This window comes from Anser brachyrhynchus (assembly GCF_964034855.1).
Source record: "Anser brachyrhynchus genome assembly, chromosome: 3".
In the NCBI taxonomy this organism is placed as follows: Eukaryota; Metazoa; Chordata; class Aves; order Anseriformes; family Anatidae; genus Anser; species Anser brachyrhynchus.
The window spans coordinates 86,369,565-86,394,113 of NC_137696.1; the positions used below are offsets into that span (position 1 = coordinate 86,369,565).

Sequence of the window (24,549 nt, forward strand, 5' to 3'; positions counted from 1 at the left end):
GTACAAGTGTAATATCAGCAAGAAACGCGGTGACTGAGCTGGGATTGCTCTGCCCAGGAGCGCGGAGTGAAGGAGGTGATAAATGTGGGAAAGGCGAGCAAGGGGGCAAGGAGCAACTGACTGCCTGCAGCTCCGTTTTCCCAGCTGGAGGGATGGTGTTAGCAGCAGGGAACAAGGAAAGACCCCTTTTCCTTTGGGACCCGGTTAGTATTAGCAATAGCTAAGGCTCCTTCTCAGCAAAGGGGGAGTGTTAACGTGGTTTTCTCTTTGCATGCCTGCATCAGCCATCAGTGTGCCTCGCAGATGGCAGCAGTGGTCAGGGTTGCTTCTGCTTTGGCTCAGGAGGCGGCAGTGACCCGAAAGCCTTCTGCTGCTGTCACCCCCACCTCTATCCGCAGGGCTTTTTGTAGATCAGAGACAAGAAGTTGTGTCCGTCAGGCCTCAAACTCGTTCACGCTTCAGCCTCACCCCAGCAATGCCACTTCAGTGAGTCCATATGGATGGAAGTTGGGTCTTCGGTTGCCTAAATCCCTCCTAGGGAATGTGTTACGTTTCCTGTCGATTTTGTAGTGCTGACACCACACAGAGTGACTGGAGGCTGTGGATCTGTATTAAGGGTAAAGCTGAGCACTCTGGTTCTTTTTGAGGTCTTAAGTGACGTGATACTAATGCACAGGAAACCATGAGACAGAAACGTATGTTGTTTTGTTTGTGTTGCATATATATAGCACAGTACGAGACACAAATGGTGTATTTTGTTTCTAGCAGTTGAGCAATAAAGCAGAAATGAGACCGTCACAATGTAATATGAAATTCCATCCATGTCATGCTGCAAGGGCTCCCAGTGCTGCCCGATTTTTCATGCCTCAAGTGCGATGAGGAAACTAGCCACATTCTGCACGGTGTAACTCCCGTTATTTTCTGATGAGACATGTCTCGCTATTGATAATTCCCTGATCCTTTTCAGTGGAGAAGAGTAAAATACACCTCTGTTGTGTTGTGGGGCTTAAAAAATAACAAATAAACAAAAAAACAACACATATGCCTGTTAAGGGGAGCAAATCTTGCAATAGCTCTTTTCCCTCCCTTTGCTGGTAGTTGTACTATTCATTTATTTATCTAAGTAAGCCTATAAAAATGTACTGTAAAAGGGGATATGGAGATTAATGCACAGAATGAAATTCACCAATTCACCGCTGTGATAAATGGGCTCAGTTTCGTTGCCTTTGTTAGACCTGTGCCTGTTGACTGGTGTAAGCCTGCCTGGTTGACTGGCTGTGAATCAAAAAAAGTCTCAAAAAGTGGATCTTAGAGGCAGACTACGCTACAGGCAGAAGCAACAAGCATGCACTGTGGCGTATTAACGGGAGGTGCGTTTTGCTGTATTGAAGTATGTATTTAAGCATGAATGAAAGTGAAGTGGCTTAACCATGCACTGGGACAGGCTGCCCAGGGAGGTTGTGGAGTCTCCTTCTCTGGAGATATTCAAGGCCCGTCTGGACGCCTACCTGGGCAGCCTGCTCTAGGGAACCTGCTTTGGCAGGGGGGTTGGACCCGATGATCTTTCGAGGTCCCTTCCAACCCCTACAGTTCTGTGATTCTGTGACTGTGAGTTATTCCTCGGTGCTGGCAGTGCTCTGGACCTGTGGTCTGAAAGATTTCCTCCTCTCCTCCCCCCTTCACCTTTGGTTCTCTTACCTTTTCTCCCTCCAAAATAAGCTTGGATTTCCTTAAAGGTTGGAAAACCAAGTATCTGCTCTTTTAAGAGTCCAGAAATACCGAGTGTTTGCCATTTGAAAAACAGGCAGATAAGCCCAGATAAGACACCCCTCAGCATCACCACTTCTGAGACCACAACATGTAAGGTACTTTCTGATCCCAGTACCAAGTTTTGCTTCATTAGTGTTCCCAAGACCCAAAGACGATAAGGTTTTATCTCTGTACAGCACTTTCTGACAAGGATTCCCCGGTGAGTAATGTTACACAGGCTGTTTTTCTCAGCTACCAGTGAAATTGAGCACGGTACGAGGCGGAATATGGCATCTATTCAAATGATGCATTGCAGCAGTCAACAAACATGAAGACCAGGAAGTATGGTTCAATTTGGAAGTGAAATACAGACTTTAGGTGAGCAGAAGGCAATTGAACCTTACTAGGACTTGGGAATGACATGCTCTTTGTGAATTTTATAGGCAGGCTGTTGGTGTTTTTTACAGGAATAAGTAGACACTTGCTGTTACGTGTACGATGCAAGCTCTGAACAGAGAAAAGGCTGATTTATTCCAGTTCAGGTCTTTCGTGCAGCACTGAATTTTCATCTGTACCACTTTATGGGAGACCGCCAGCAAACAGCTTCAAGTCCCAGCTCAGTCTAACACTACTAAAAGCAGTGTCCTTGGGCACTTTATTTACTTTACAGAAGTTAAAAAAAAAAAAAAAAGAAAAAAGAGGGGGGGGGAGCAGCTGTACTTGGTCAAGCTACAGATCCTTCTAGCCCAGTCTTGGACAGTTTTAAAAATGAGATTTAAATTGTCTTAAAGCTTGAGAGGAGGCTTGAGTGGTTGTTTAAAGACTTTAATAAAAAGAAGGCATCACGCATATCTCAAGGAAGAATGCTTTAATCTACTGGAGAAAGCTATCATGAGAGCCACTGGCAGCTGTTCTGAAGCCAGATGAAATTCAACTGAAAATTCAGCATGTGTTTTTAGCAACAAACTGCTGCTCAGTGGTGTGTGAGACTCCACATCTTTTCCTAACAGTAAGGTCAATTGCCTTTGCGAGGGACGTGCTTTATACACTTGAAGATGAAGTTTGGTGCTCAGTGCAGATGTAGCTGAGTGGAATTTAAGGTCCTAAGATAACACAGATCAGAGTCGGTAATAAACCTCTCTGTCCTTCACTTTGCCTAATCTGACCTTAAGAGTGCTTACGGGTAGTTGTCTGTTCCCTGCATAAATGAGTAGCTGAAATCTATTTTTCTTTATTTTTTTTTTCCCCTTAAAGTTGGCATGATGCATATTTTGGGTCACCAGAGTCAGCCAGTGATGGGGTCTTCTAAAGTCTCCGGAGTCTCTGTCAGCCAGTGACGGAGGCTTTAGAAGACTCTGTGGAGAAGGTTAATTCACAACTGAAATGGCAGCGGGATTTTCCTGCTGTGACCCAGGGACTGCCACTAGCCTGGGGCCCGCAGTTAAAATAGCTATAGCTGGTCTGAGGAAGGCAGAGAATCACAGTACTAGCACTTGCAGTCAAACCGTTAAATAAACAAGGTGTCACCGAACAGCTGGAATTGAGAGCTATCAGCTCTGAAGTTAAATAATGGTAAGATAAAACCTTCAGCAGCAGACTTTTGAGGTCTCTTGTGAACGAGTAAAATACTGTCATCACCTCTCCGCGAATGCTGTGGTGGAGGCTGATGCATCAGACAGGAATTACAGCGCAGGTCTGTGCGTCAGGTCAGTGATGATCGAATCACCTTGTGTGAACCGCTCAGATACGTTTACCTCTCTCTAAGCTCTCTGTTCACGTTACCTCACATGGAGGTGAACGGGCTGACCCACAGCTGGCAGAGCTGCTGCTCTGAGAGCAGCCAGCGTATCTGAACCCAGACCTTACAGGTTATCACTCCTCAGACAGGATTTCTGTCTTATTTTCTTCCCTCTGTATCTATTAAGCGCGCAGGAAGCATTGAGGAGATTTTCTGCTTAGAAGACGAGTTGCAGTATTTCTCAACAAGAATGGGGTAAGATGGAGCTGCTGCCTATCTGTCTGATTGGTCCTGGGGGACGGATGGACCCAGTCCTGGTAGATGGGAGCTGTGGCTTTTCAAGACCCCCAAAACACCAGGCATCTTTGTTTTGGTGCTGAAGCAACCATATTTGAGCAACCTGATCTAGTGGAATGCCCTTGGCCAAGGGGGCTGGAACTAGATGGTTTTTAAGGTCCCTTCCAACCCAAGCCATTCTGCGATTCTATATTTAGGGTTTGGGTTTGGTAAGACACCTTGTCCGCATCATTCCCTGCAGCAGCTCCTCATTGTTTGAGAAGAAGACCTCAGGTTGGTCCCTGCAGTTTGAGAGCTCTCCATTTCCTTGTGACAGCGCTACTGGATGACCAGCACCTCACCTTGCAAACCTCAGCTTTAGGTGGAAGCTTCTTGAAGCTATTGTTCTGTGTAAGAACAGGTCCTCGGAAATTTTTCTTCCCCTCACCGGCATTTGGGAGGCGCAGTGAGCTGGAGCCAGAAAGTAAGTAAGGGAAATCAAAGTGTATGGATTTACTGGAAAGAGCACAGAGCGGTTTGGCAGGTGTGACCCGGGATCGATTCAACAGCGGTTTTGTATTCTTTGTGCTTCCTTCTGCTCCCACGGTGTCAGATATACTTGCTGAAGGCAGTGGGTTCACCGGGGTAGTAAAATAGAAAGGAGACCATCCGAATAAATGGATCGACCCAGCAGCAGGTCTGAGCAGTGCTGATGGGTTAAAGGGGTGTAGGCGTCCAGTGCGTTGTGCATCAAACACTTTGCAACACTCCGCTTGTATGTCTGCTTGCTTTTGAACTGCGATAGGACCAAATTCCCTACTTTATGCATATACCCCCAGAGTGGGTGGGGATGTAGTATTAGCATTTCAAGGTAAAAAGACTACATTTAAAGAAAAAAATGTCCACACAGACGTTGCCAGGGTGGTTCTCAGTTTCAGCAAAAAATGCTTTTGATGAAGCAGCCTGGGATTTTTGTCAGGCTGTCAGCTAGCAGGCTGAGGCCACACTTTTGCCTGTATAAAGCTTTTGCCCGTGCTTGTGGTAAGTGTGTTTTTCTTCCTTTAAAAGTAAAACGTGTGGTCCTCTGCTTCAAGGGCCTGCAGCTAATAAGAAACAAGTCTTAAACAACTCTAAAAGCAAAATATCTTTCCATCTCTGACCACACAGCTGTAGTACACCGTGCCTAGCCACCTCTCTCTCCATATGCACAGGCAGCCTTCAGAGAAAATTTCCCTGTCAGGGGATTCTTGTTCAAGTAAAACAGAATAAGCTCAAGTTATTTCCTGTTTCTTTCAAAGGACAGGGTTGGAGCCAGTAACCTTTCAAGACAGGAAAAAGCTGGGTAAAGACAAACTCTGACAACTTCCCTTCTGCTTTCCACAGAGGACTAGTGCTCATTTCTACTTCTAGTAGGGGAAACTGGACTTAAGGTGGATGCATCTTTCCTGTCATTCTATCTGCACGTTGAATTGAATGATGTTTTTTAGCTTGTTTTTGTCTGACTGCAAATAACCATGTTCCACACTGTATGCTATATGGCATTCTTTTCTGGACGTGAAGCAGTTCCTGTCTATTCCTTGAAATTATTAGCTTTCAGGAGACTGGACACATCAATCCAAGGCTCTGTTTTAAATGCCTGAAATCCACGTCACAGGTTCTGCGTCCTTTTCAAAGATGAGCCTCATCCTTCTCTTACAGGATTTATTTCACCATTATGCATGAACTTTCCAATTGCAAACCTCCATTGAGAGGACACGGGCAAGTAAATTGTTGAAGACAAGCATTTGATCGCATTCGGACCTTTTCTTTGGCTGCTGCAGAGCTGAGGTGACCCTAGCAGGAACCACTGGACCTCCTCTTCTGGACCTCCTCCAAGCAGGGCTGTAGAGCAGACCGATGCTGTACGCCGTAAGCTGCTCTTCACAGCACACCCGAAGGGTTTTGAGTCGTTCCCAGCCTTGGGGACCCAGACTGTTTGCATCATCTGCCCTCAGACCCTTAGCTTTGTTCTCACGTACAGTTTTACTCTGAGTTTTTTGGTGAGCTTATGCTCTGGTTCTGAAACTGGCTTTCTGAAGAGAAATCGCCATAGCTAAAGGAGTGGGAGAATTCAGTCATTTCTTGTAATTGTGCTTTCTATTTCTTGTTTGCCTCATTTATGCAGTACTAAGACCTCTAAATACTCACTTTCGGGAATGGGTGTTTTCCTCTAACTAGGCTTTCCCTTTCCCAAAGTGCTCTGATTGCAGGTAGAGGAAGAGAAAGGGTCAGGTGTCACACGTGTTCTTGAGAGACTTTAAAGGTGCCTTCGGTATTTTAAAGAGTGGAAATAATCAACATTGTTATAACTGTTTGACCAAATTGTTTCCCTCCTGATATTAAAATTCCTTACAGCAGAGTTTTTCATGAGACCTTTTTGTAGCTAATTGTCTGTGCTGTTTGGGGTTTTTTTTTATATTATTATTTTATTATTTTATTTAAGGGAAGGATGAAAGTTGATCTGTTTTCAGGTTGCAACCCTTGCCTGTCTGTCATCTGGATATGCATTTACAGGAGTCAGTTACTGTCTGTTTCTACCTTCTCCCCGTAGACAAGGTGTGCGCCATTGTTGTCTACAGAACGTTTTTGGACCAGCTCGCTTTTGTGTCTGTGCCATTTTCTGGTACCAGTCGCATCCTGTTGTGACTTCAGTAGCGCTTGAAAGAACAGAAAGTTGTTTTGGGGTCTGGAGACAGACAGACCTTATTCACATGGCTAAAACCTTCCAAAGTCCCCACAGGGGTTCTGCTGCAGAGCTGGGGGAATTTGGGCTCTGCATTGTGCAGGGAGCCAGCTGTCCCCTGTGCTGGGGCTCCTGTCCTGCTGCCTTTGAACACGGGGTCCCTCCAGCACTGAACGTGGGGAGGGCTTGAAGTCTACTCGCTCTTCAGGAAAGCAGCGACCCCGTGGCAGGCTGGCATTTCCCCACCTCTGCATGCACGTAGCGTTGGCGCTTGGATACCCTTGCTCAGTGCCATCAGCTGCATATCGTTCTATTCTGGGGAGGATGAGAGCAGTGCTGGGAATTACACAACTCCTAAAGGTATCAGCTTTACTCCTTTTACCCCCAAGAGTTAGTCCTCGCCTTAGGTAGCTATTGCTAAGGGTATCAAGGGAGAAGAGTCACTTTTTAACGAATCCAGACAGCAACAAGAAATGCTGTGGCAGTGCGTCGAGTGACTGTACTCGTCATTTGGTGTTCGTATGGCTGATCAGGTCTCCGCACTTCCCCAGTGGTCGGATGTGCCAGGTTCTTTTAAAGGTCACTGACAAGCCTTTATGGCAAGCGGAGTAACCCTGGCAAGGTCCTGCATTGCACCGTGCCCTGCCCAGCATTCCTGTCGTTCCTGCCATTTCCTGCCTCTGACAACACGGCTGTGGCTTGGGGCAGCAAGTGCATTTTGGACTTCCCAAACGAGCGATGTTAAAGACGTCGTTACTTGCAAGGGGTTTTACTGGATGCTGTGGATTCGCACTGGGGCGAGGGGATTTTTGCTTTGTCTGACTACGGGCTGTTTTGTGGGTCTGTTTTATTCCTGCTTTCGTCCTCCTGCCCCTTTTTTTACAGAAACACAGCATGGCTGAGGGAGGAAGGGACCTCTGGAGGCCATCTGGTGCCAACCCCTGCTCAAGCAGGGCCACCCAGGACCCTGTCTCTTCTACCTGCATCGTTAAATTAAATATAACATAGCAATACGTTTAGACAGAGACAGCACTTGGCCATGCCAGTTCCCCAGTGGCTTTACACTGCTGGCTGCAACACTGCAAACAAATTCAGAACTGGCTTGGCCAGCAGTTCCCCCCAGCTATCTGCATGTTAGCTCTCCAGGCTTTATTTTAACTATGCTATTGGAGACTGTGGAGTCACAGTCTCTGTCTAATTGTTATGCATGAATGGGAAATATTCCTGTACTTATTTGCATTCATTAGCTGTTGGTAGTTCCTCTGTTGAGGTCTCTAGCCTTGTTTTTACAGTGCTTTTGGCAGTGTTTCTGCACTTGGTGTGTGAATTTTTATGATCTGTTGCATGTTATTCATGCAATTTCCTGCCCTGTAATGGTATCAGTTTTCCAGACACAGAGGAATACAAACTAAAACCCAGGAGCCTGCATTAGCATAAAATGTCCCAGTTCTGTCAGTTTGATTAATTTGTCTCTTTGTCTCCACTCTATATGATAAGTGCTATTAATGGTTGCAACACTTCATATGTCAAAGTCTTTCTTCCTAATGACTTGAAAATGTGGTTTATTTCCCTCTTTTTTGTATTATTTTTCTCATTTAGCATTCCACTCAAGTATAGATTTATGCCATGCTCTTTCATTATCTTACTGGTTGCAGCACTGGAGTGATTACATATGGTGTAGGGTATGAGCAAAGATGCAATCCCAGGGGCAGCAGCTGCTGATGCAAGCTGAAAATAGATCCAGCGTATGCTCAGCACTTTTCCCAGAGGTCTTTTATTTATTAGTAACAGTCTTGGTACAGGACAGCTTGGACCCTCATTTAGCAAGATGACTTTTTGCCTTTCAAGAACAGTGCAATGACTTTGCTCTATTTACTGACTGCTGTGTAATTTTTTTTTTCACTGCCTCCTATCGAAGTAGTGACTTAGCCTAACATAAATTGTAATATAATCCTGATTTATAATGGAGTCAAGAAACAACAGGCTCCATTTGAAGTAATGGAACTTGACAGATCTAAGGTTTAAATTAAATAATCCTATTTGTAAGACAGTAGTTGTACATGGTACACTGATTTAAAATGAACTTCAGTTCTTCTTCAGCAATTCCTTTACCATTCCCAGTGTTTTCCCTTCCACAGGGGCTTCTTGGGGAACAGAATTCATTCCTGTGTTTGCCTTTGTAAACACGTGTGGAACAGCGCATCATTTTCTTTCCCTCGACAAAGAAGCTCTCATGAATTGTTTCACAGAAGTACTCTTTAATTAAAGAGGAAAAATTAATGTAGGTGACTTATTCAGGGCAAGCCACGTCTAACCTGCTTAGGCGGCCAGAAGAGGCCTACTGCTGCGAAGGAGGAGAGGGAGGACGCTGCGGGGGAAATGCGGAGGAATGCTGCAGCTCGGCTCTTCCCCGCTGGTGAGCGGAGGTTCATCCTAGCCCTGATTTTCATGGAGGGGGCAGATCACCTCCTCCGAGGTTTCCTTCCCCTGCAGCTGACAGATGGGGGCAGGCGAGGCTACGTGCGAGCTTCCTCCTGCCTCCGTCTCCCTTGCGGTGTACTGATGGGGATGGCGAGAGCGGCTGCATCCCCGTCAGAGGGTGAAACTTAGCTCTTTGGGGCCAGGAGGAAGGCAGAAGGTGGGGTTAGGGGAAGAAAAGGCTTATAGCGGGTAGCAGAGACCAGGCAGGAAACATGAGATGCTGGTGAGATGGGGACACAGAAAAAGGGCTGTGGAATAAAAACACTGAAGGCACGTTGCAGTGTGTTTCTGGCACAGATTAAGGGAAGCTATTGTAGAAAATCCTCTTTCAATGCTCTTTCAGCACTGCATTTTTACCTTCCTAGTTGCATTTTGTTGCTGCTGTCCCTGTCTTTATTTTCTCGTTATCTTCCTCTTACCCGGCTGGTGGCCCTTTCCCAGGAGCCTGATGCACACCCTCACCCAGGGCCAGGCCTGCACACTCAGGAATGGCAGAGCTTGATAACGTGGCTCCTGCTCACCATGCTTTCCTGCTGTCACCCTGAATCATCAGCTTCCCTGCCAGCCCTGATGGGGAAAATGTCCGTTTTGCATCCATTGTGTTCAGGCATCGCTGGTTTTCCTCAAAGCGAAGAGGTCGGTCCTGCACCCTGGCAGGAGTCTGCCCGGAGGGTGTCAGCGCCAGCCATCGCTGTTGTCCCTCCCTGCTGGTGGTCAGATATGGTTGTGGCAGCCCGGTACACAAGAGCTGAACAAAACAGGGTCTTTGCCTTGTGCTTTTGTGGGAAAACATCTTTGAATGAGATGTGACAGATCCACGGGGCCAGGCTCAGGGAGGGAAACCTCTCCTGAACCAGGGCAGCATCCGTGTGAGAGCAGGATCCTCAAAATGGAGCTTCAACGTGACTGCCCCACAGTGAGCAGCTTCAGGGCCTGGGAGGGACCTTATTTCTCTTCATTTTAATGAGCTCTGCTAATGAACAGATGAGGACACCCTAAATCAACCCCCGCAAGGAGCAAAGGGGTGAAGGCCGCCCCTGACCGCTGAGGAAGGTGTTGCTGAGGGAACAAGCCAGGGGCTCCCCTTCCCACCCTGCAGGCACTCTCCCGCTCTCCAAGTCATTAAGAACTCTTTTCCTCCTTGGCTTGCAGGGAAATAACAACTTCCGTTAATTAAAAAACGAGCCCAAGTTCCCCACTGATGGCACTGAAGAGCAGACCTTGGGAGTATCACTGGGTGGGTACTTCAGGAGAAATGAGCACAGAAAGCAAAAGCGCGGCAGGTCGGAGGAGGTTTCCTTCAGCAAACAGCATGGGCTTCAGCTGGGACGTAAAAAGCAGTGAGGCCCGAGAATGAAGGTCTGCAGGAAGGTTTTAGAGTTTCTGCCCACATACAAAGGCAGGTTTGACTTCTGTGACTCCACTGCTGGTGGCTTCCACCTGCCTCAGGCAGAAGTGTGTGGTGGTTAGGGGCACGGGTTTCTGCCCTCAGAGTCAGTGGGACTGCAAGCAACAGGGCAAGGTGGCGCAGTACGTCCAGTTCTGCAAACGTAGAGCTTCGGCCTGTGCTGCTTGAAAGACACTAATTCAAGGCGTCTTTATAAAAATAAATAAAATAAAACAGAAAGAACCAATTCCAGGGTGATTCAGTATGCAAATAAACTGTTTTTCATTACTCACAGCACACATAAGTGCGCGCTGGTGACTGAGACAGCAGAATAACACTTTACTGTTCATTATTTTATCAGACAGTGATAATTGTAGTTAATATTTTCTTAGTAGTGTCTCTGAGAGTTTATTTATGCTGTTAATAATCTGAGCAGCTGTAATGATGTTGGCTGCCAGAACTGTAGCCTTTTAGAAGCACTCTAGTGTGGCAATAATACAACGGTAATAGAAATCCAAGGAGAAAATGATCTTTTCAGAGCAGATGGGACTAATTCGCTCCCTTTCATACATGTTCACCTTCTCTTGCCTCTTTCTCGCAGTATCCTGTGTGGGTGCATGTGGGCATATATCAACACACACAAGCACAAATAGCTTTAAAGTCCTGACTCCTACCCTCCCAGGACAGGAAAGCTGCAAGTTAGGCTGGAAATGACGCCTCTTTTCCATTTGGAGAACATTTCTAAGGGTCTTAGGGCAGGTGACATTTTCTGTGCCTCGCTTTCTGTGTAGGTCCTTCAAAATCTTATGTATGAAGCGGGGAGGAGGGCATCAGGTTCTGGGGACAGTACGAGGTTGTGGCACTGTGGGGATGCCGTGGCCACATCACAACGCTGGCTTTGACCAGGTGTGAGTGCCTCTATGAGGCGCAAGGTGGCCGAGGTTGTCCTCCTCCCTCCAAACACCCTGAGCCAGCAGCGGATGCTGGAGGCCCAACCTGCCGCACTCCTCACAGAGATAAATCTCAGCAAAAAGGCAAACGCCTCTGATTTTTTTTTCTGGTGAGATTTATGGAGCCCAGCTAGCCTTTCCGGCCACCACAGGAGGAATTAGCTGCTCCGTGTGGAGGACAAGAGGGGACCAACTTTGCCAGCTCAGCAGCGGCTGTTCTCCTTACAAACCTGCTGAGCCGAGCTGAGCGGGCGTCGCTGATGAAACGGGAGCACCAAGCAAGGGAACAAAAGCCACCGTAATCCTCAGCTGTGTCAGCAGCAGTGCAAGAACAAAAACAAGGTGAACACGGAAAAATCGCCTGTCCGAATACCGGAAATTAGAAGGCTGGGGGGAGGAGGGGAAGGAAAACTGGAGCAAATGCAGCATTTGGCAGTTTTTGTTTTAAAAATGCAATGCCTGCAGGAAGCCGGGATATTTACCCAGGGTTTCAGCCTACAATTAGTAATTGTAATTGCATAGTTACGTCGGAATAGCGAAGCACTTGACATTATGTTCCTCCCACAGCCCAGCAAAAGCCTCTCTGGCTTCGGAGCATTACGGGACTTGCTGGGCTCTGCTCCCTGCACGAGGAAGCCCAGGGTTTTGCGCGCTGTGCCATGCTGGCGTGTGCTCATGGGAAGTGCTGGAGGCGCTGCCTTCCTCAGCAGCAGCTCCCGGCTCTTGCCAGCCCCGGGGGAAGCACGGCAGAGCATCCACGAACTGCAGCGGGTGTTACCCAGCCCCGGCTCCTGAGCCTGCTGCTGCCCCAGCTCCTTTGTCTGCTGTCTCAGATCCCTTCCTTAGAGTGCAGCCTGGTGCTATTTCCAAATTACACACCGGGCTGCCTGCTTCTTCCTCCCCTACGCTATGCGAAGTACAGCAGTAGGGCTTGTGGGGAGATTCCTTGCTGTGAAAATAATTGCTGTGTATTTAGTACGCTGTACTATGTAGTTTGTTCACATAAATAAAATCTGCCAGGCTTGGGAAAGAGGAGTATTTGTGTCATTTGCAGGTCTTTGTAATTTCTTTGTATTGTTGTGTCTGCGTGTGTATTAATTGCAGCTTCAGAAACTCTGAACCACTCCTCCAAGCACCCCCTGAATTAACAAATGTCTACATTTAACTTCATTTTCTTCCCATTTTGATATTTGCTGATGTAACTTGCAGGCTTCTAGATTTTCTCTTTTCATTCTAGAAGTTCTCAAACTGCCTTTTGTTTTCCTTTTTCCTCCCCAGTTTGGCTCATGATATGAACCTAAACAGATCTTTCACAGACTTTTCTGTCACAATTTATATTCCGTGAAAGCTTTCCCACTCCTTCCTTCGCCCTCCTCACTGCTCAACACTTTCTCTTTTTTTTTTTTCTTTTTTAATCTGGGGGTCAGTTTAGTTTTCCCTTTGCAAAAATATGGCACTGATTTAAATTTTAAATCACAGCTTCACTTTATTTCTGATGATGCTCTTGCATTAAAATCTGTTCTGTTTCCTCCCCGCTGGTTTCAGCATGGATGGCGTGTGCATCCAGGGAACGTTTCTGCTGAGCAGTTCACCTGTGCCTTCCTTCGTTACTGCGTTCCACGCCTCTTAAGGTGCAAGCTGCGTTGGAAAAACAAATGTACAGCAAACCACCAGACATCAGAGCCGTGTCTTCCTTTGCTTTGTCTTCCACACTTCATGCCTGAGCGTTTAAGCTGCTCGTTAGTGCCACTGGTTTTTATGTGTTCTTTGTTGACTCAGGCATGTCATAGCTGAGTTGGTCCTTCGGAGAAAGTTATCTGAAACATCCTTGTCTCTGGTTTTCTTTCTAACACCTCCACGTGCAGCCTAGAAGTTCACCTCCAGGCTTTCTCGCCTATTCCTGCCTGCAGGTGCTCTCCTGGCTGTACTCGCTGAATTTTCTGTGTTCTCCAGCTGCGCCCTGGGCAGCCTCTAGCATCAGCAACATGCACCAAACTATGTAATTAGTTAGGAAAATCTTGCCTCCTTCCTCTGGTGTACATTAAGGTGAAAACAGGCCGTTTTCTCCAGACAGCAGCACTTCAGCTGTCATTCCTCCAGCTTGTCTTACAGGCACTGTTCTCTTCATTGTTCAACACATCAGTGTGTGACGGTAATACGAGTTATGGAGCGAGGTTTTTACAATAAAATCTGCTGGGCTGTGACTCGGAGGAGCAGACGTGGGCAAACATCCCCCTGTGCCACACATACCACAGGGCCAGCGGTGCTCAGCTGTGGCCAGTCAAACCCGGAGCCCGTGGGCTGGGTGTGCCAGGGGACGTCTGCCAGGGACCGATGGATGCTTTGAGCAGGTGTGATGCGGGCAGTGCTCCCCTGCTGTGGAAAAGCACCTCATCTTCCAGTCCTGTAGCATTTCGGTTTTGCAAGTGTATTCTTCTATGTGTTCTGTAGAGGTGCTTCCTGTTACCTGAGCAGAAGCGTCTCAGCAGCAAAATATTCACATTTCTGCGTGGTGATTTCTACCTTTCCTCTCAATAAACCGTGTGTTTTCTGGAAAGCGGGATTTGGGAAGACTGAAGCTTGTGGCTAATTCAACAAATGAATTTTCCCTGAAAATCTGGGGGGAATGGGGAAGGTGCTGACCATCCCCGAGGATACTGTCAGGATTTCCAGAAGTAAATTCTTTCTTCTCATTTGAAGCCAATCTCACTTTTGAAAGGTCAAAATAATTTCAGTTGGACTTCAATAACTCCACGATGAAATAAAAATTGAAGGCTTAGATTGAAACAAGCACTGCAGTTGGATCGGAAATTAATTTATTTTGACTTTTATTGCTTTCAGTTGTTCTAATTTTGTTTCTAAACCATCTTCTGATTCCGTCTCCCCCTTTGGCTCACCTGATGTTATTGGCCCCGTTCGCGGGGACCTGGGTGAGAGCTCTTCCAAGCTGGTGCCACTAGCACGGTGAATTTGATCTGGAAAAACCCAAGTGTGTGGGTTCCTCAGCTCTTGCACGCCCTCCCTGAGTCGCACATAGGCGAATGCTGACCTAACCGATAACGCCAGCATCGATCCCCTTGCTGCTTACGCCATCCTTGCTCTTGGCAATCAATTCTGCGCCACTTGCCCCGCTGCCGGCGCTGACGCACTTCTCGCAGAGCCGTAGACGCAGTTCACAATCGTTGGGTTTCTGCCCCCGGGGCACGTCTGCGGCGGGTGACCTCTCCTTCCTCCCCGGCTCACGCGGCTCTGTCGCACCCGCCACCGAGCATCGCCTCGGTGATCACCTGGGTATCTCCAGGCTGGTTGTCCATCGTGCCACAGAGGCCATCGGGCCGGACAGCCATCTCTAACACCCTCCCCGCTCACACCTTCATCTCCCCTGCTCCTTTGGGAGATGGGGATGGGACACAGAGGTAGCTACCCTCCCAAACTTGTGCTCCGACATCCAGCAAGCTGCTAGTGATGGCACAGACGGTCACGGGGGGTTGCCCTTGTGCATGTTCATCATGCCAGAGAGAGGAAAACAAGAAGTCATCTGCTCTCCTCCGTCTATTTGTGGATGCTCTCACTGAGGCCGTCAAAGTTTCTGGTGTAAACTCCTCACCTGGCCAAAACCTGTGACTTCAAGGGAAAGGGCTTGGAGGGAGCAGCTGGGCTTTTTTTTTTTTTTTTTTTTATCAAAAGCACAAAATTGAAAGTTGGATCAGTGCTTCCAATTTGGCACCTTTCATAAAAGTGCCATTAAAGGGACCTAAGTAATGCCTTGAAGCTCTCCGGCCTCGATGCAGCTTCCCAGGTGGCTAGTTCTTCAGTGAGACGTTTTGCTAAGAAAAAGAAGAAAGGTAAATCAGCCTCTCAAAGCAAGGAGCTGTGTCTGTGATCTCCCTTCCCCTGGCGTACGCCCATGCCCAGAGGTGTCCGCTGTGGTGGAGGTGCCCCAGCCTCCCACCCCAGCGATGGGATGTGGTGGGGGAGATGCCAGACTTCGCGCCGCTGTCCTCCCCAGATCTGTACGCACTACCTGAGGTGGCAGTCTGTCAAACTTGGGCCAGCAGGATAGCTGCTTAATTTTAAAAGTATTTTTAAAGAGGAAACAAAGACCTCTCTTTGTCAGTCTTCCCCATCAGCAACTTTTAAATTCCTCTCTTATTTATGAGCCCGGATGCTACAAATGCCTGCATCCGATGCTTCTTGCCCAAGTTGATGTTTAAAGAGTGATTACTCATTTTGGGAGCTTCCCAGTTTTATGAGTGGATAGGGAAAATGCATCTGGACGCTGCTGGTGAGAGCACGTTTGAGCACTGTTAAGCTGAAGAGGGGAGAAATGCAGAGAAATCCTGCTGTGGCACTGCTGTAGGAAAGTTTCTGCGTTCCCACAGTGTGTAAAGGATCACGGTTTCCAAACAATTTCTGATTGTGTGCAGGCTTATTGTGTGCATACAGAGACAAATAGGGGACGTCTAGCACCGTGTATTTTGCACATGCGACCGACCTGTTTGAGCCTAGCCATGTATTTACATCTTTCAAACAGTTCTCCGAAACCAAATAACCTTAAGCTAGGAAAAACAGGCTCTGCCAGGTTCCACCATCCCAAGTAAAAATAACCAAGTAAATAACCAGGAAGTCTCTTAACTCTTAATGGAATAACAGCTTGGTGACTGATTTTAGTTATCAGATTACACGCTGAAAATAACTTATGTGCTATACTTGCAATTGGCTGCAAAAGAAAAAAGAATAATATAGCGTGCGCTAATTTTAGCAAGTAAGATTAGAGTTAATGTTTAATCCCTGAGACCTTCTTCAGGCTGTGGAACGAAAAAATAGCAGCAGTTAACTGTCACTAATCTTATCTCCTATTTCTAGCATGTGTTTGGTTATATAAGTTGTAGTGTTAGGAACACGCTGGCCGAGTGAGACAGCTCGTAGTTTGTTTTCTGCATCCTCAGGCTTACTAGTCAAACTTGAGGGCTGAGGTGGGTTTAAACGGTTTACACAGATGCCTTCAGACTGCACTAGCGACAATAAATCGTTAACAAAACGGGCACCACAACAGGCCTGCTACAAAGCACTATGCGACTAACTGATTGATTTCTGCTTCCACGAGAAATGGTCGCGTTTCTCATATGTTTCTACCCAATTGTTTTAAATTAATATTCAGTTTGGGATTTGATATTCAGCATGTGAGGTTTGATTCAATTTTCGTTTCTTCCTTCCCCACAAAATGGCTTAATAATTAAATCGATGTCTGGAGATTCAAGATGAGAGTTTTCTGGTTTTAGGTGCCTGATGATAAATTTAACCTGAAAATCAGAATACTAAAAATGTAATCCATAATCCTACAAGCAGCTTGCATGCTTTGCAGAAAGCCCATCAGCATTCCTATTGATTTCAACAAGACGGCTCAAATGCACAGAGATGATAATCTGTGCGTGTGCTGCTCAGTCAGGACTTGTGCGTTCTCAGTGCAGCTGAAGGGCTGACCATGCAATTCACCCCAATTTGGTGGGATTTAGCAGCTCATTTTCTGCAGATCTCATTGTGTCCCGGAGGTGTGGGGAGGACTCCGCCCTCCCACCCCACCACCAATGGACCTGTTCTTTGAAAGCGAGAATTCTGTGAAAGCACCCCAAATATTCTTTACTTTAAAAGGAGCAATTTTATGTGCATTTGCTGCTCAACTTTGATGCTGTTTTCTAGAAGATCATTGGCAATATGCCCTCGCGAACACAGAAACTAGTGCTGGGAAAGGCATAGCAAATTGTGAAAGCCCACCTCACAAGAACAAGGCTGTGCTTTGTTAGCTTTGCTTTGCTTTTACTCAGTCGTAAAGAATCCATCCTCTTTCCTGGAAAGCATTCCAAGATCCCACTGAATTCACTAAAAGGTTTAGAGTCAGGAAAAGATCCCGACATTTTCACTTCTTCAGTTTCTTCTCACTGCAGTCAGCAATACCATCCCATCGCAAACCAGACAGTTCTCTGTTCTCGATGTTAGTGTGCATCAGATTACTGTAAACATTATCGTGCTCCGTGTCAGATATTGTCTTGCCAAGTTGTACATTCCTACGTGTTTACAGTGATCTTTCCTTGCCCTTAATCACTTTTCCCCTCTTTAAATTGAACTCAGATTTGCTGGCATTTTGCTGGGGTTGACCTTCCCCGATCCAGATGTAGCATTTCATACAAATGCCCTTCAGAGCAGAGTTACCAGACATCCATGTTTCTCTTGGAAACAACCTTTTTTTCTCCCCCCTCCCCATAAGAAATGTTGTCTGTGCAGAATTGGAGGGTTTTGTCTGTTTGTCTGGGATTTTGAGACATCTGGCAGTCTGGGCAGCCGGCTAATGAGCATGCACTAATGAACTCTGCAGCACACAGCAAGTCCAGCCCATCCGCAGAAATGTCAGAGCCCTGCATGTGCTCTGAGGCCGTGTCCCATGTGTTCAAAACAACGCGGAGGCTTTCACGGCGTGCTCGATCGGCCGTCATCTAGGAGACTGGGTGCAAGGGGGAGCCCAAGAGAGTTCACGTGCAGTGCGGCTCTCACGTGGCGTGCGTGGGTGTGCATGCATACAACTGCACTTAAAAAAAGAATTTCTGTCCTAGAAATCCCTTGCAAAAATATGACATTCCTAACATAGAAGTGAGCTAACCGTCCTCCTAATTTTAGAACGGTGCATGCCCAGTACTAGAAAAATGCTGTGCAAAAAGTGCTCTATATTTGTATCTGCAATGCCGACATCCTTACTAGTGTTTCTTATTGCTGACTGTCATCCAAGCATCCTATTCTCCTATGTGACAGTGATCGGTATTATTTTCCTTGAATTAGGCAAATTTTCTTAAATTATTTAATACCAACCGAAGAAGAAGGGAAGGCAAAAAGTGTAACAGCTCTTCAACTTTTTCCCCAGAAGGAAGAAGCATTACCCGGAATGCATAAAGGACATATAATGAGAAGTGATGGAGGAAAATAAGGGAAGGAAGATTTCCTCACAGGGAGTTTTTAAGTAGAGTCTGGCAATAATCTCCCAAAGGAAGTAGTGGAAGTCTGGTCGCTTAAATCGATTAGAACTAAACAGAGCATCACACTCCACAGGACTCTGTAAGGAGAAAGCAGTGTCAGACTGAACTAAAACAGGTTTTGTATGCTTGTTTTCTACAAGGCTGCTGTCTGGATTTTGCCAGTAAATTCAATATGGCTAATGCTGATTAACCACTCTCTCGATGGTGATTATATCACTGCATTATTTCCATCCCGTTCCTCAGTACCATGAGCTCATGAGGGACATAGGAAACACATCCCTTGGCTCATCTAGATCAGTCTGTAAGACAACTGGCAGATAAATGGCTGGGGAGCTTGGCATGGTCTTGTCCTTCACTTCACCCAGGTGAAGTGCTAATCTGAGTTAGCGCTCTGGTATTCGTGTCCCCCGGGCACTAGGTGTACAGGGAAGGGCTAGTGCATACAAGACCAGCTAGTGGCAGGTGCAAGACAAAATAAAATGATGCCTGCTTAGGCTTAACTTTTTTGGGGAGGGGGCGTGCTTTAAGTGCACAGGAGAAGTCCTCTCCTGGCTTGACTTGAAAGATAAGGGAAGCAAGCCTCTGAGGAGCTGAGATGTTTTCTGATCTCTTCTTGTCTGTGGGGCATTGTTTTGCGTGCACATGTTATCTTTTCTCTGGCTGGTTTTCCTGTAGCCAGTCAGTTTCATATAAGTGCTGCAATAGAAGTGGGTTGAGATAGGAATAATGAAAATGGTCAGGGGCAGGGAAGGGGGGACTCCATATACAAGCTTGGACAAGGTGCACAGCAGAAGCTCCCATGCATTGACCTGTCTACTTAAGCGTTAATATACATGGAAAAGAAGGCTCAAAAGCAAATAAACACTGGACATTTGGCATCTTATTTATGATAGGGGGGAAAAAAACAAACAGATTCTTGCAGGCACGTGTTTTACCCATCCAGCAAATGTCTCTTTCATATGTAAATGAAGACTTATATCGGAGAAATAATCTGTTTCCTTTTACAAACGCAGATCAACTTGGTTTCGCTAACTGTTTTCACTGGGATGCATCAGTCAGGTCAAATCATTTTAAAAGCCCGCTCTTACCTCATCCTTCGGAGATGCATGTGCAGCTGTAAGGCACCCAGCTCTGAAGCCTCCTCGTTCGAAACGCGCGGCGGCCATGGCCCCACGCCAGCGCCTCCGCTGCCGCTGTCCTGTCAGGAGGGATCGGGTGCGGGCAGTCCCAGAGCTGGGGGGCTGTGACGGTGGGCCCGCCACGCAGGCCAGATCACTACTTAGTCATCTTCAGGCTACAGAAGTTGCCCTAGCTTTACCACTTGCCAGTAACCTGTGCTACCAAAGCTGTCCTTTGGGTAGTTTCAAGCATTGGCACTTGAGAGATTCCTCCCCAAGGGCAATGAGGAGTGCTGGTGCTTGCAGAGAAGCTTTCCTCCCCTGGATCTGCCTGCTGTGAGAGGGAGGGGAGCTGTGTCTCCACGTACGATCTCGTCAGCCGTAACGAAGCCAAGGTGCACCTTGGACTGGTGTTTTCATCCTCCTTCTCTTGAGGCATCTGCCGGGCATCGCGGGGAAGCCCCCACACGGTCACACGCTCCGTTACCAACAGGCCCAGCGCAGAACAGCTGTAAGAGAGGTCTCGCTGCTGTTTGTTGCCATTTTGGCTTACTGGGAGTGAAAACCCGAGTCAGCGTGGGAGACAGCCCTGCTCTGGAGTGCTGTGAGTCACCCTCTGCAGCGTGGGGCCTGGGGAGGCAGGTGAAAGAAACCCTGGCCCAGCGCAGAAAACGCCTTTAATGCGCTTCGCAGTCCTTCCACCTAGTGGCTAAGGGACACCACTGCCAGGAGATCTGGGTTTGTGCTCGAGCCCCTGCCAGGGACCCAAAAACCCCAGCCGGTATTTATGGCTGCTCCTAGGGACCTGCGCTGCTGCTGAGCTCACAAGATGTGTAGTAACGTGTGAGCCCCCACACTGAAGATCTTATCAAAGAAAAACATCGGCCTGTGAGTAGCTCATTAAGTTTCCGAGCAATTTTGTTAATCATGCTGCATAGATAAAATGCAGATAGGCTTTAGTGAGCTGATAATCTAACAAATAGGCAAAAAGTGTGACACTGATAAAGCAGAGATCAGTTTAATAACCGGCTGTAAATCCAGGCAGTTCTGTACCAGGGGCATATTGTAAAACAGGAACGGGCGAGTGTGTAAGTGTGTGCATGAAAAGGCACTGTTCCTTAAAATAGCAGATCGAGCGATATTATGGATGGAAAAGCTATTGGGAGTGATTCTAGAGGTGTTTTAAAATATTTTTCTCCCCATCAAAGTCTGCACCACTTGTGGTGTCTTCATAATTCAGCATCACAAGTACAGATGTATGAATAACAAAGGCATGTTTCTGGAAGTCAGGATTTTCTGTAAAGATCTATGATCTCTACCACTGGTCCTGAGGCAGTGTAAGGAATTTATAGGCTTTTCACTGGGACGAACCAAATTATTCACTCAGATTTATGCTGCTTATGAATAAGACCATCACAAATGCATGCCCTGATGTCTCGCTGAGCTCTCAAACAGGCTGTATGTACCCAAGCCCTGTCACACATCTCCTGTGGGAAGGAGGTGGACCTCGGTGAGAGATGGTGGTTCGGTTCGGGCTGGCCACGAGCTCTGGCACAACTGGGCTCAAGGCTCTCCTCTGTTGCTCCTCCTGAAGCCCTTTTGCAGGAGGAAATACAGATCTTTGGGTGGCAGAGCAGTCCTGTAGCATACTGATTATTATTTTCAAGTGAGAGGGGGAATATGATATTCCAGTCTGTGTGTGTTTTGCATTAAATAGCATTTAGGAGCAGTGAGTAGAAGCTCAAGTGTCTCCTTTCAAGTGGCTCTAGCAGTGACTGAACAGCACCTTTCTCTCACTCTACACTGCTCCTTGCTCAGTGGCATTAGTTCAGTTGGAAGGACAGGGAAAAGCAGCTCACCTTCAGGCTATCCCATACCTGCTGGATAGGATATCCTTCCAAGGAGCTGGGAAATGTGACTTTGAATCCCCACAGCTTGAGGAAGGGACCTGGTCTCCTACTTTCCGGGTCTGCATTCTGATCTTTAGGCTGTTTTAGAAAAAAGGGAGCAGCAGTGTGTGCCATCTTGTTCACTTTAAAAGAATAAATTGAGCTGGAATCACCTGCCAGAGACACTTGCAACCAGAAGTAGGTTGCAGCCTGTGCCTCCCAACCTCAGGTGGGCGTGCAGGTACACACACTGGTGCCAGACATGGTTGCTGCTGCCTGGTTTAGCTGTCTGGCTGCTCCAAATCCCATCTTGATGCCTTTCCTCGCTGTGCAAGGCACAGGAAACCCAGAGTTGTGAATTCCACTTGCAAGCAAGGCAAGAAGGTGCCTTGGTGAACTGAAGCGACTTGCCAGGGTCGTGTGAGGGGTGTTTGGTGCAACAGGTGTGAGCTGTGGTGTCCCAGATCTCAACTTAGTGGCCAAACCACTGAGTCTCCTCCTTCTTGTGGAGAAACCTTAATCCTTGACTGTGAGCCCTATTTTCTAAGTAACCTCTCACTGCTTCATGAGGAATAGAGTTTTTCTAGTACCTTTGTCTCCTGCCCATTGGGAAAAAAATGCAACAGAAGTCAGTGCCAATGCATAGTTGGTAAAAATTGACAGTAAGTATAGTTTACTACGTGGCTTAGCATATCATTTGGTAATTATGCGTGAAGATACCATTGTAAAAAATCTGGAGGGAGAAAGTGCACTTTTTTTATATATGATACTGCGTGAATGTAAATGTAGTGTAGATGGTATAATTAAAAAAAAAAAAAAAAGGACAAGTAAAGGTGTATGACTCACACCCATACATGCCTGGAAACAGTTGTTACTCTTTCTACAAAGAAAATGATGGAAAACTATGTACTGAAGTGGGACATAGAGTGATTGCATTACTTGAATTATGACTATGGATTTCTTTCCTGTCAGCTGTACCTTAAACTCACTAAAATCAGAAATGAGAAGAAATAATCTCCATGGGATGGAGAAAAGAGCTATGCAGCCAGTATTTAGCTGTTATTTATTAAGTAGTGGCTTGCAAAAATGTGGACAAAAAGAAAGGTATTTTTCTATAATATTAAATGCTTCCTTCACAAAACACCTTTGGGACTTAAATGGTATCGTAAGTTTGAAATGGTTGTTCACCAGGGCTTCCATCAGAGCAGAAGAATCAAATCTAAATTGCTACATTGATGGTAACGTGCTGCATCACAGTGAAAATAAGACCCATCCAAGAATTAGCAGATTACACACTAGCCTGTTTTTTCAGTCTTTTATTACAGCAGAGGCTTAGTTCATAGGTCTTCAAGTTATTTGAGCAAAACAGTGATTAACCTGCACAATGATGTACAGAAGCAAAATAAAGGTGGTTGTGTTTGTTACTGCATGTAGCATCATTGCTGACCTGACAGAAGAATAGGTGGTACCGTGGGGTATTTATTTCCAGATGACAGATACGTTAGGTTATCTAACTACGCAGTGGAGGATTTGGGATGAGAGCAAGAGCTGATAGTAATGCTGGCAATTTCCCTCTCTTTTTTTTTTTTGCAGGTCACTGTCAGGGGATTTGGTCCATTGCTACAGTTTGCCTACACTGCGAAGCTGTTACTCAGCAGAGAAAACATCCAGGAGGTCATCCACTGCGCTGAGTTCCTGCGCATGCACAACCTGGAGGACTCCTGCTTCAGCTTCCTTCAGACGCAGCTGCTGAACAACGAAGATGGCCTGTTCCTGTGCAAAAAAGATACCACCTGTCAGCGCATGCACGATGAAGAGAACTCAGATGGAGACGAGGAGGAGACAATGGAATCGGAGACGTCAAAAATATCTTGCCCAAGAGAGAGAATGCACCAGGAGTCCTTCAATTTTGAAGCCACTGTTGCTGGAGCAGACAAAGGAGAAGGGATGCTGCCTGACCCTGACATGCTGAGAGATAGCAAGGACAATTTGGACAAAGATGCAGTAACACGGTACCCCAGATACAAGAAATACCAGCTTGCTTGTACCAAGAATGTCTACAACACATCACACATCAGTACCTCAGGTTTTGCAAGCACATTCAGCGAAGAGAGCTCTGGAAATGGCCTCAAATCAGGACTTGCTATGGGGCAGATAAAAAGCGAGCCTCAGAATGAAGAGAACGATGAAGAAAGCATCACACTTTGCCTGTCTGGAGATGAACCTGACATCAGGGATAAAGAAGGGGATGTTGAAATGGACAGGAAACAGCCAAGCCCCACTTGTGTCGACAGGCCGAAAAGTGGGTCCTCTCCTTCTTGCTTGCGGTCTTTCTTCAACAGAACAAAAAGCATAGATTTGGTTGGCTTCCCCAGCACTTCCCAACAGCACTTTGGCAGGAGTCCAGCATGCCCTTTTGAAAAAGGGACAACTCAGGGTGACCACAAAACTGATTACGTCCCTTTCACGGGGAACTATGGACAGTCCCATGCCATGCAGAAGGATGCTTCCAACTTCACAGTGGGATCGCCGCTCAGGGGGCCCGGCTTTGAAACTCTCTGTAAGCAAGAAGGGGAACTGGACAGGAGGAGTGTTATATTCTCTTCAAACGCTTGTGACCAAGTAAACACTTCGGTGCATTCATATTCTGGTGTGAGCAGCTTGGACAAAGACCTCACTGAGACTGTGCCAAAGGGCCTGTGGGCTGGTGGCAGCCAGTCTCTGCCCAGCTCCCAGACCTATTCCCACAGCGGACTGACAGCTGATCACTTGTCAGGAAGGATGCGGCCGAACACCAGCTGTCCAGTGCCAATTAAAGTTTGCCCTCGCTCGCCTCCTTTGGAAACCAGAACCAGGACCTCCAGCTCATGCTCTTCCTACTCGTACGCAGAAGACGGCAGCGGCGGCTCTCCCTGTAGTCTGCGTCTTTGTGAGCTCTCCTCTTCCCCCTGCTCCCAAGGCCCCCGATTCCTGGCGCCCGAGCACCAGGAACCCGGCGTGGTGGGAGATGGATTGTACAACCCGGTCCGAGCCCAGATTAAATGTGAGCCATCCTATGGAACAAACTCCAGCGATGAGTCTGGGTCATTCTCAGAAGCAGACAGTGAATCATGTCCTGTGCAAGACAGAGGGCATGAGGTAGGGATTTAAGATAAGTACATATATGACAGTCGTTGTGACCCAATTAATTGCTCCTTTATTCTCTCAAATGTCT

The 24,549-nt window shown here is 46.9% G+C and overlaps 1 protein-coding gene and 1 long non-coding RNA gene across 3 annotated transcripts in view; one reads left to right on the forward strand and one right to left on the reverse strand.

The window, feature by feature from the left end:
* BACH2 (BTB domain and CNC homolog 2) overlaps positions 1-24,549 on the forward strand; it is a 192,702-nt gene that overhangs the window by 147,794 nt on the left and 20,359 nt on the right. For both annotated transcript variants that reach the window (XM_080586610.1, XM_080586609.1), the window contains one exon: positions 22,929-24,473. In XM_080586610.1, coding sequence (XP_080442736.1) covers positions 22,929-24,473 — 1,545 coding nt within the window. The remainder of the gene's footprint in view (positions 1-22,928; positions 24,474-24,549) is intronic.
* On the reverse strand, positions 3,143-22,916 carry LOC308192720. The gene is made up of 2 exons (XR_013949041.1): positions 19,417-22,916; positions 3,143-15,130 (listed from the first exon to the last, which is right to left on the reverse strand). It is a non-coding gene; the product is annotated as an uncharacterized lncRNA (long non-coding RNA).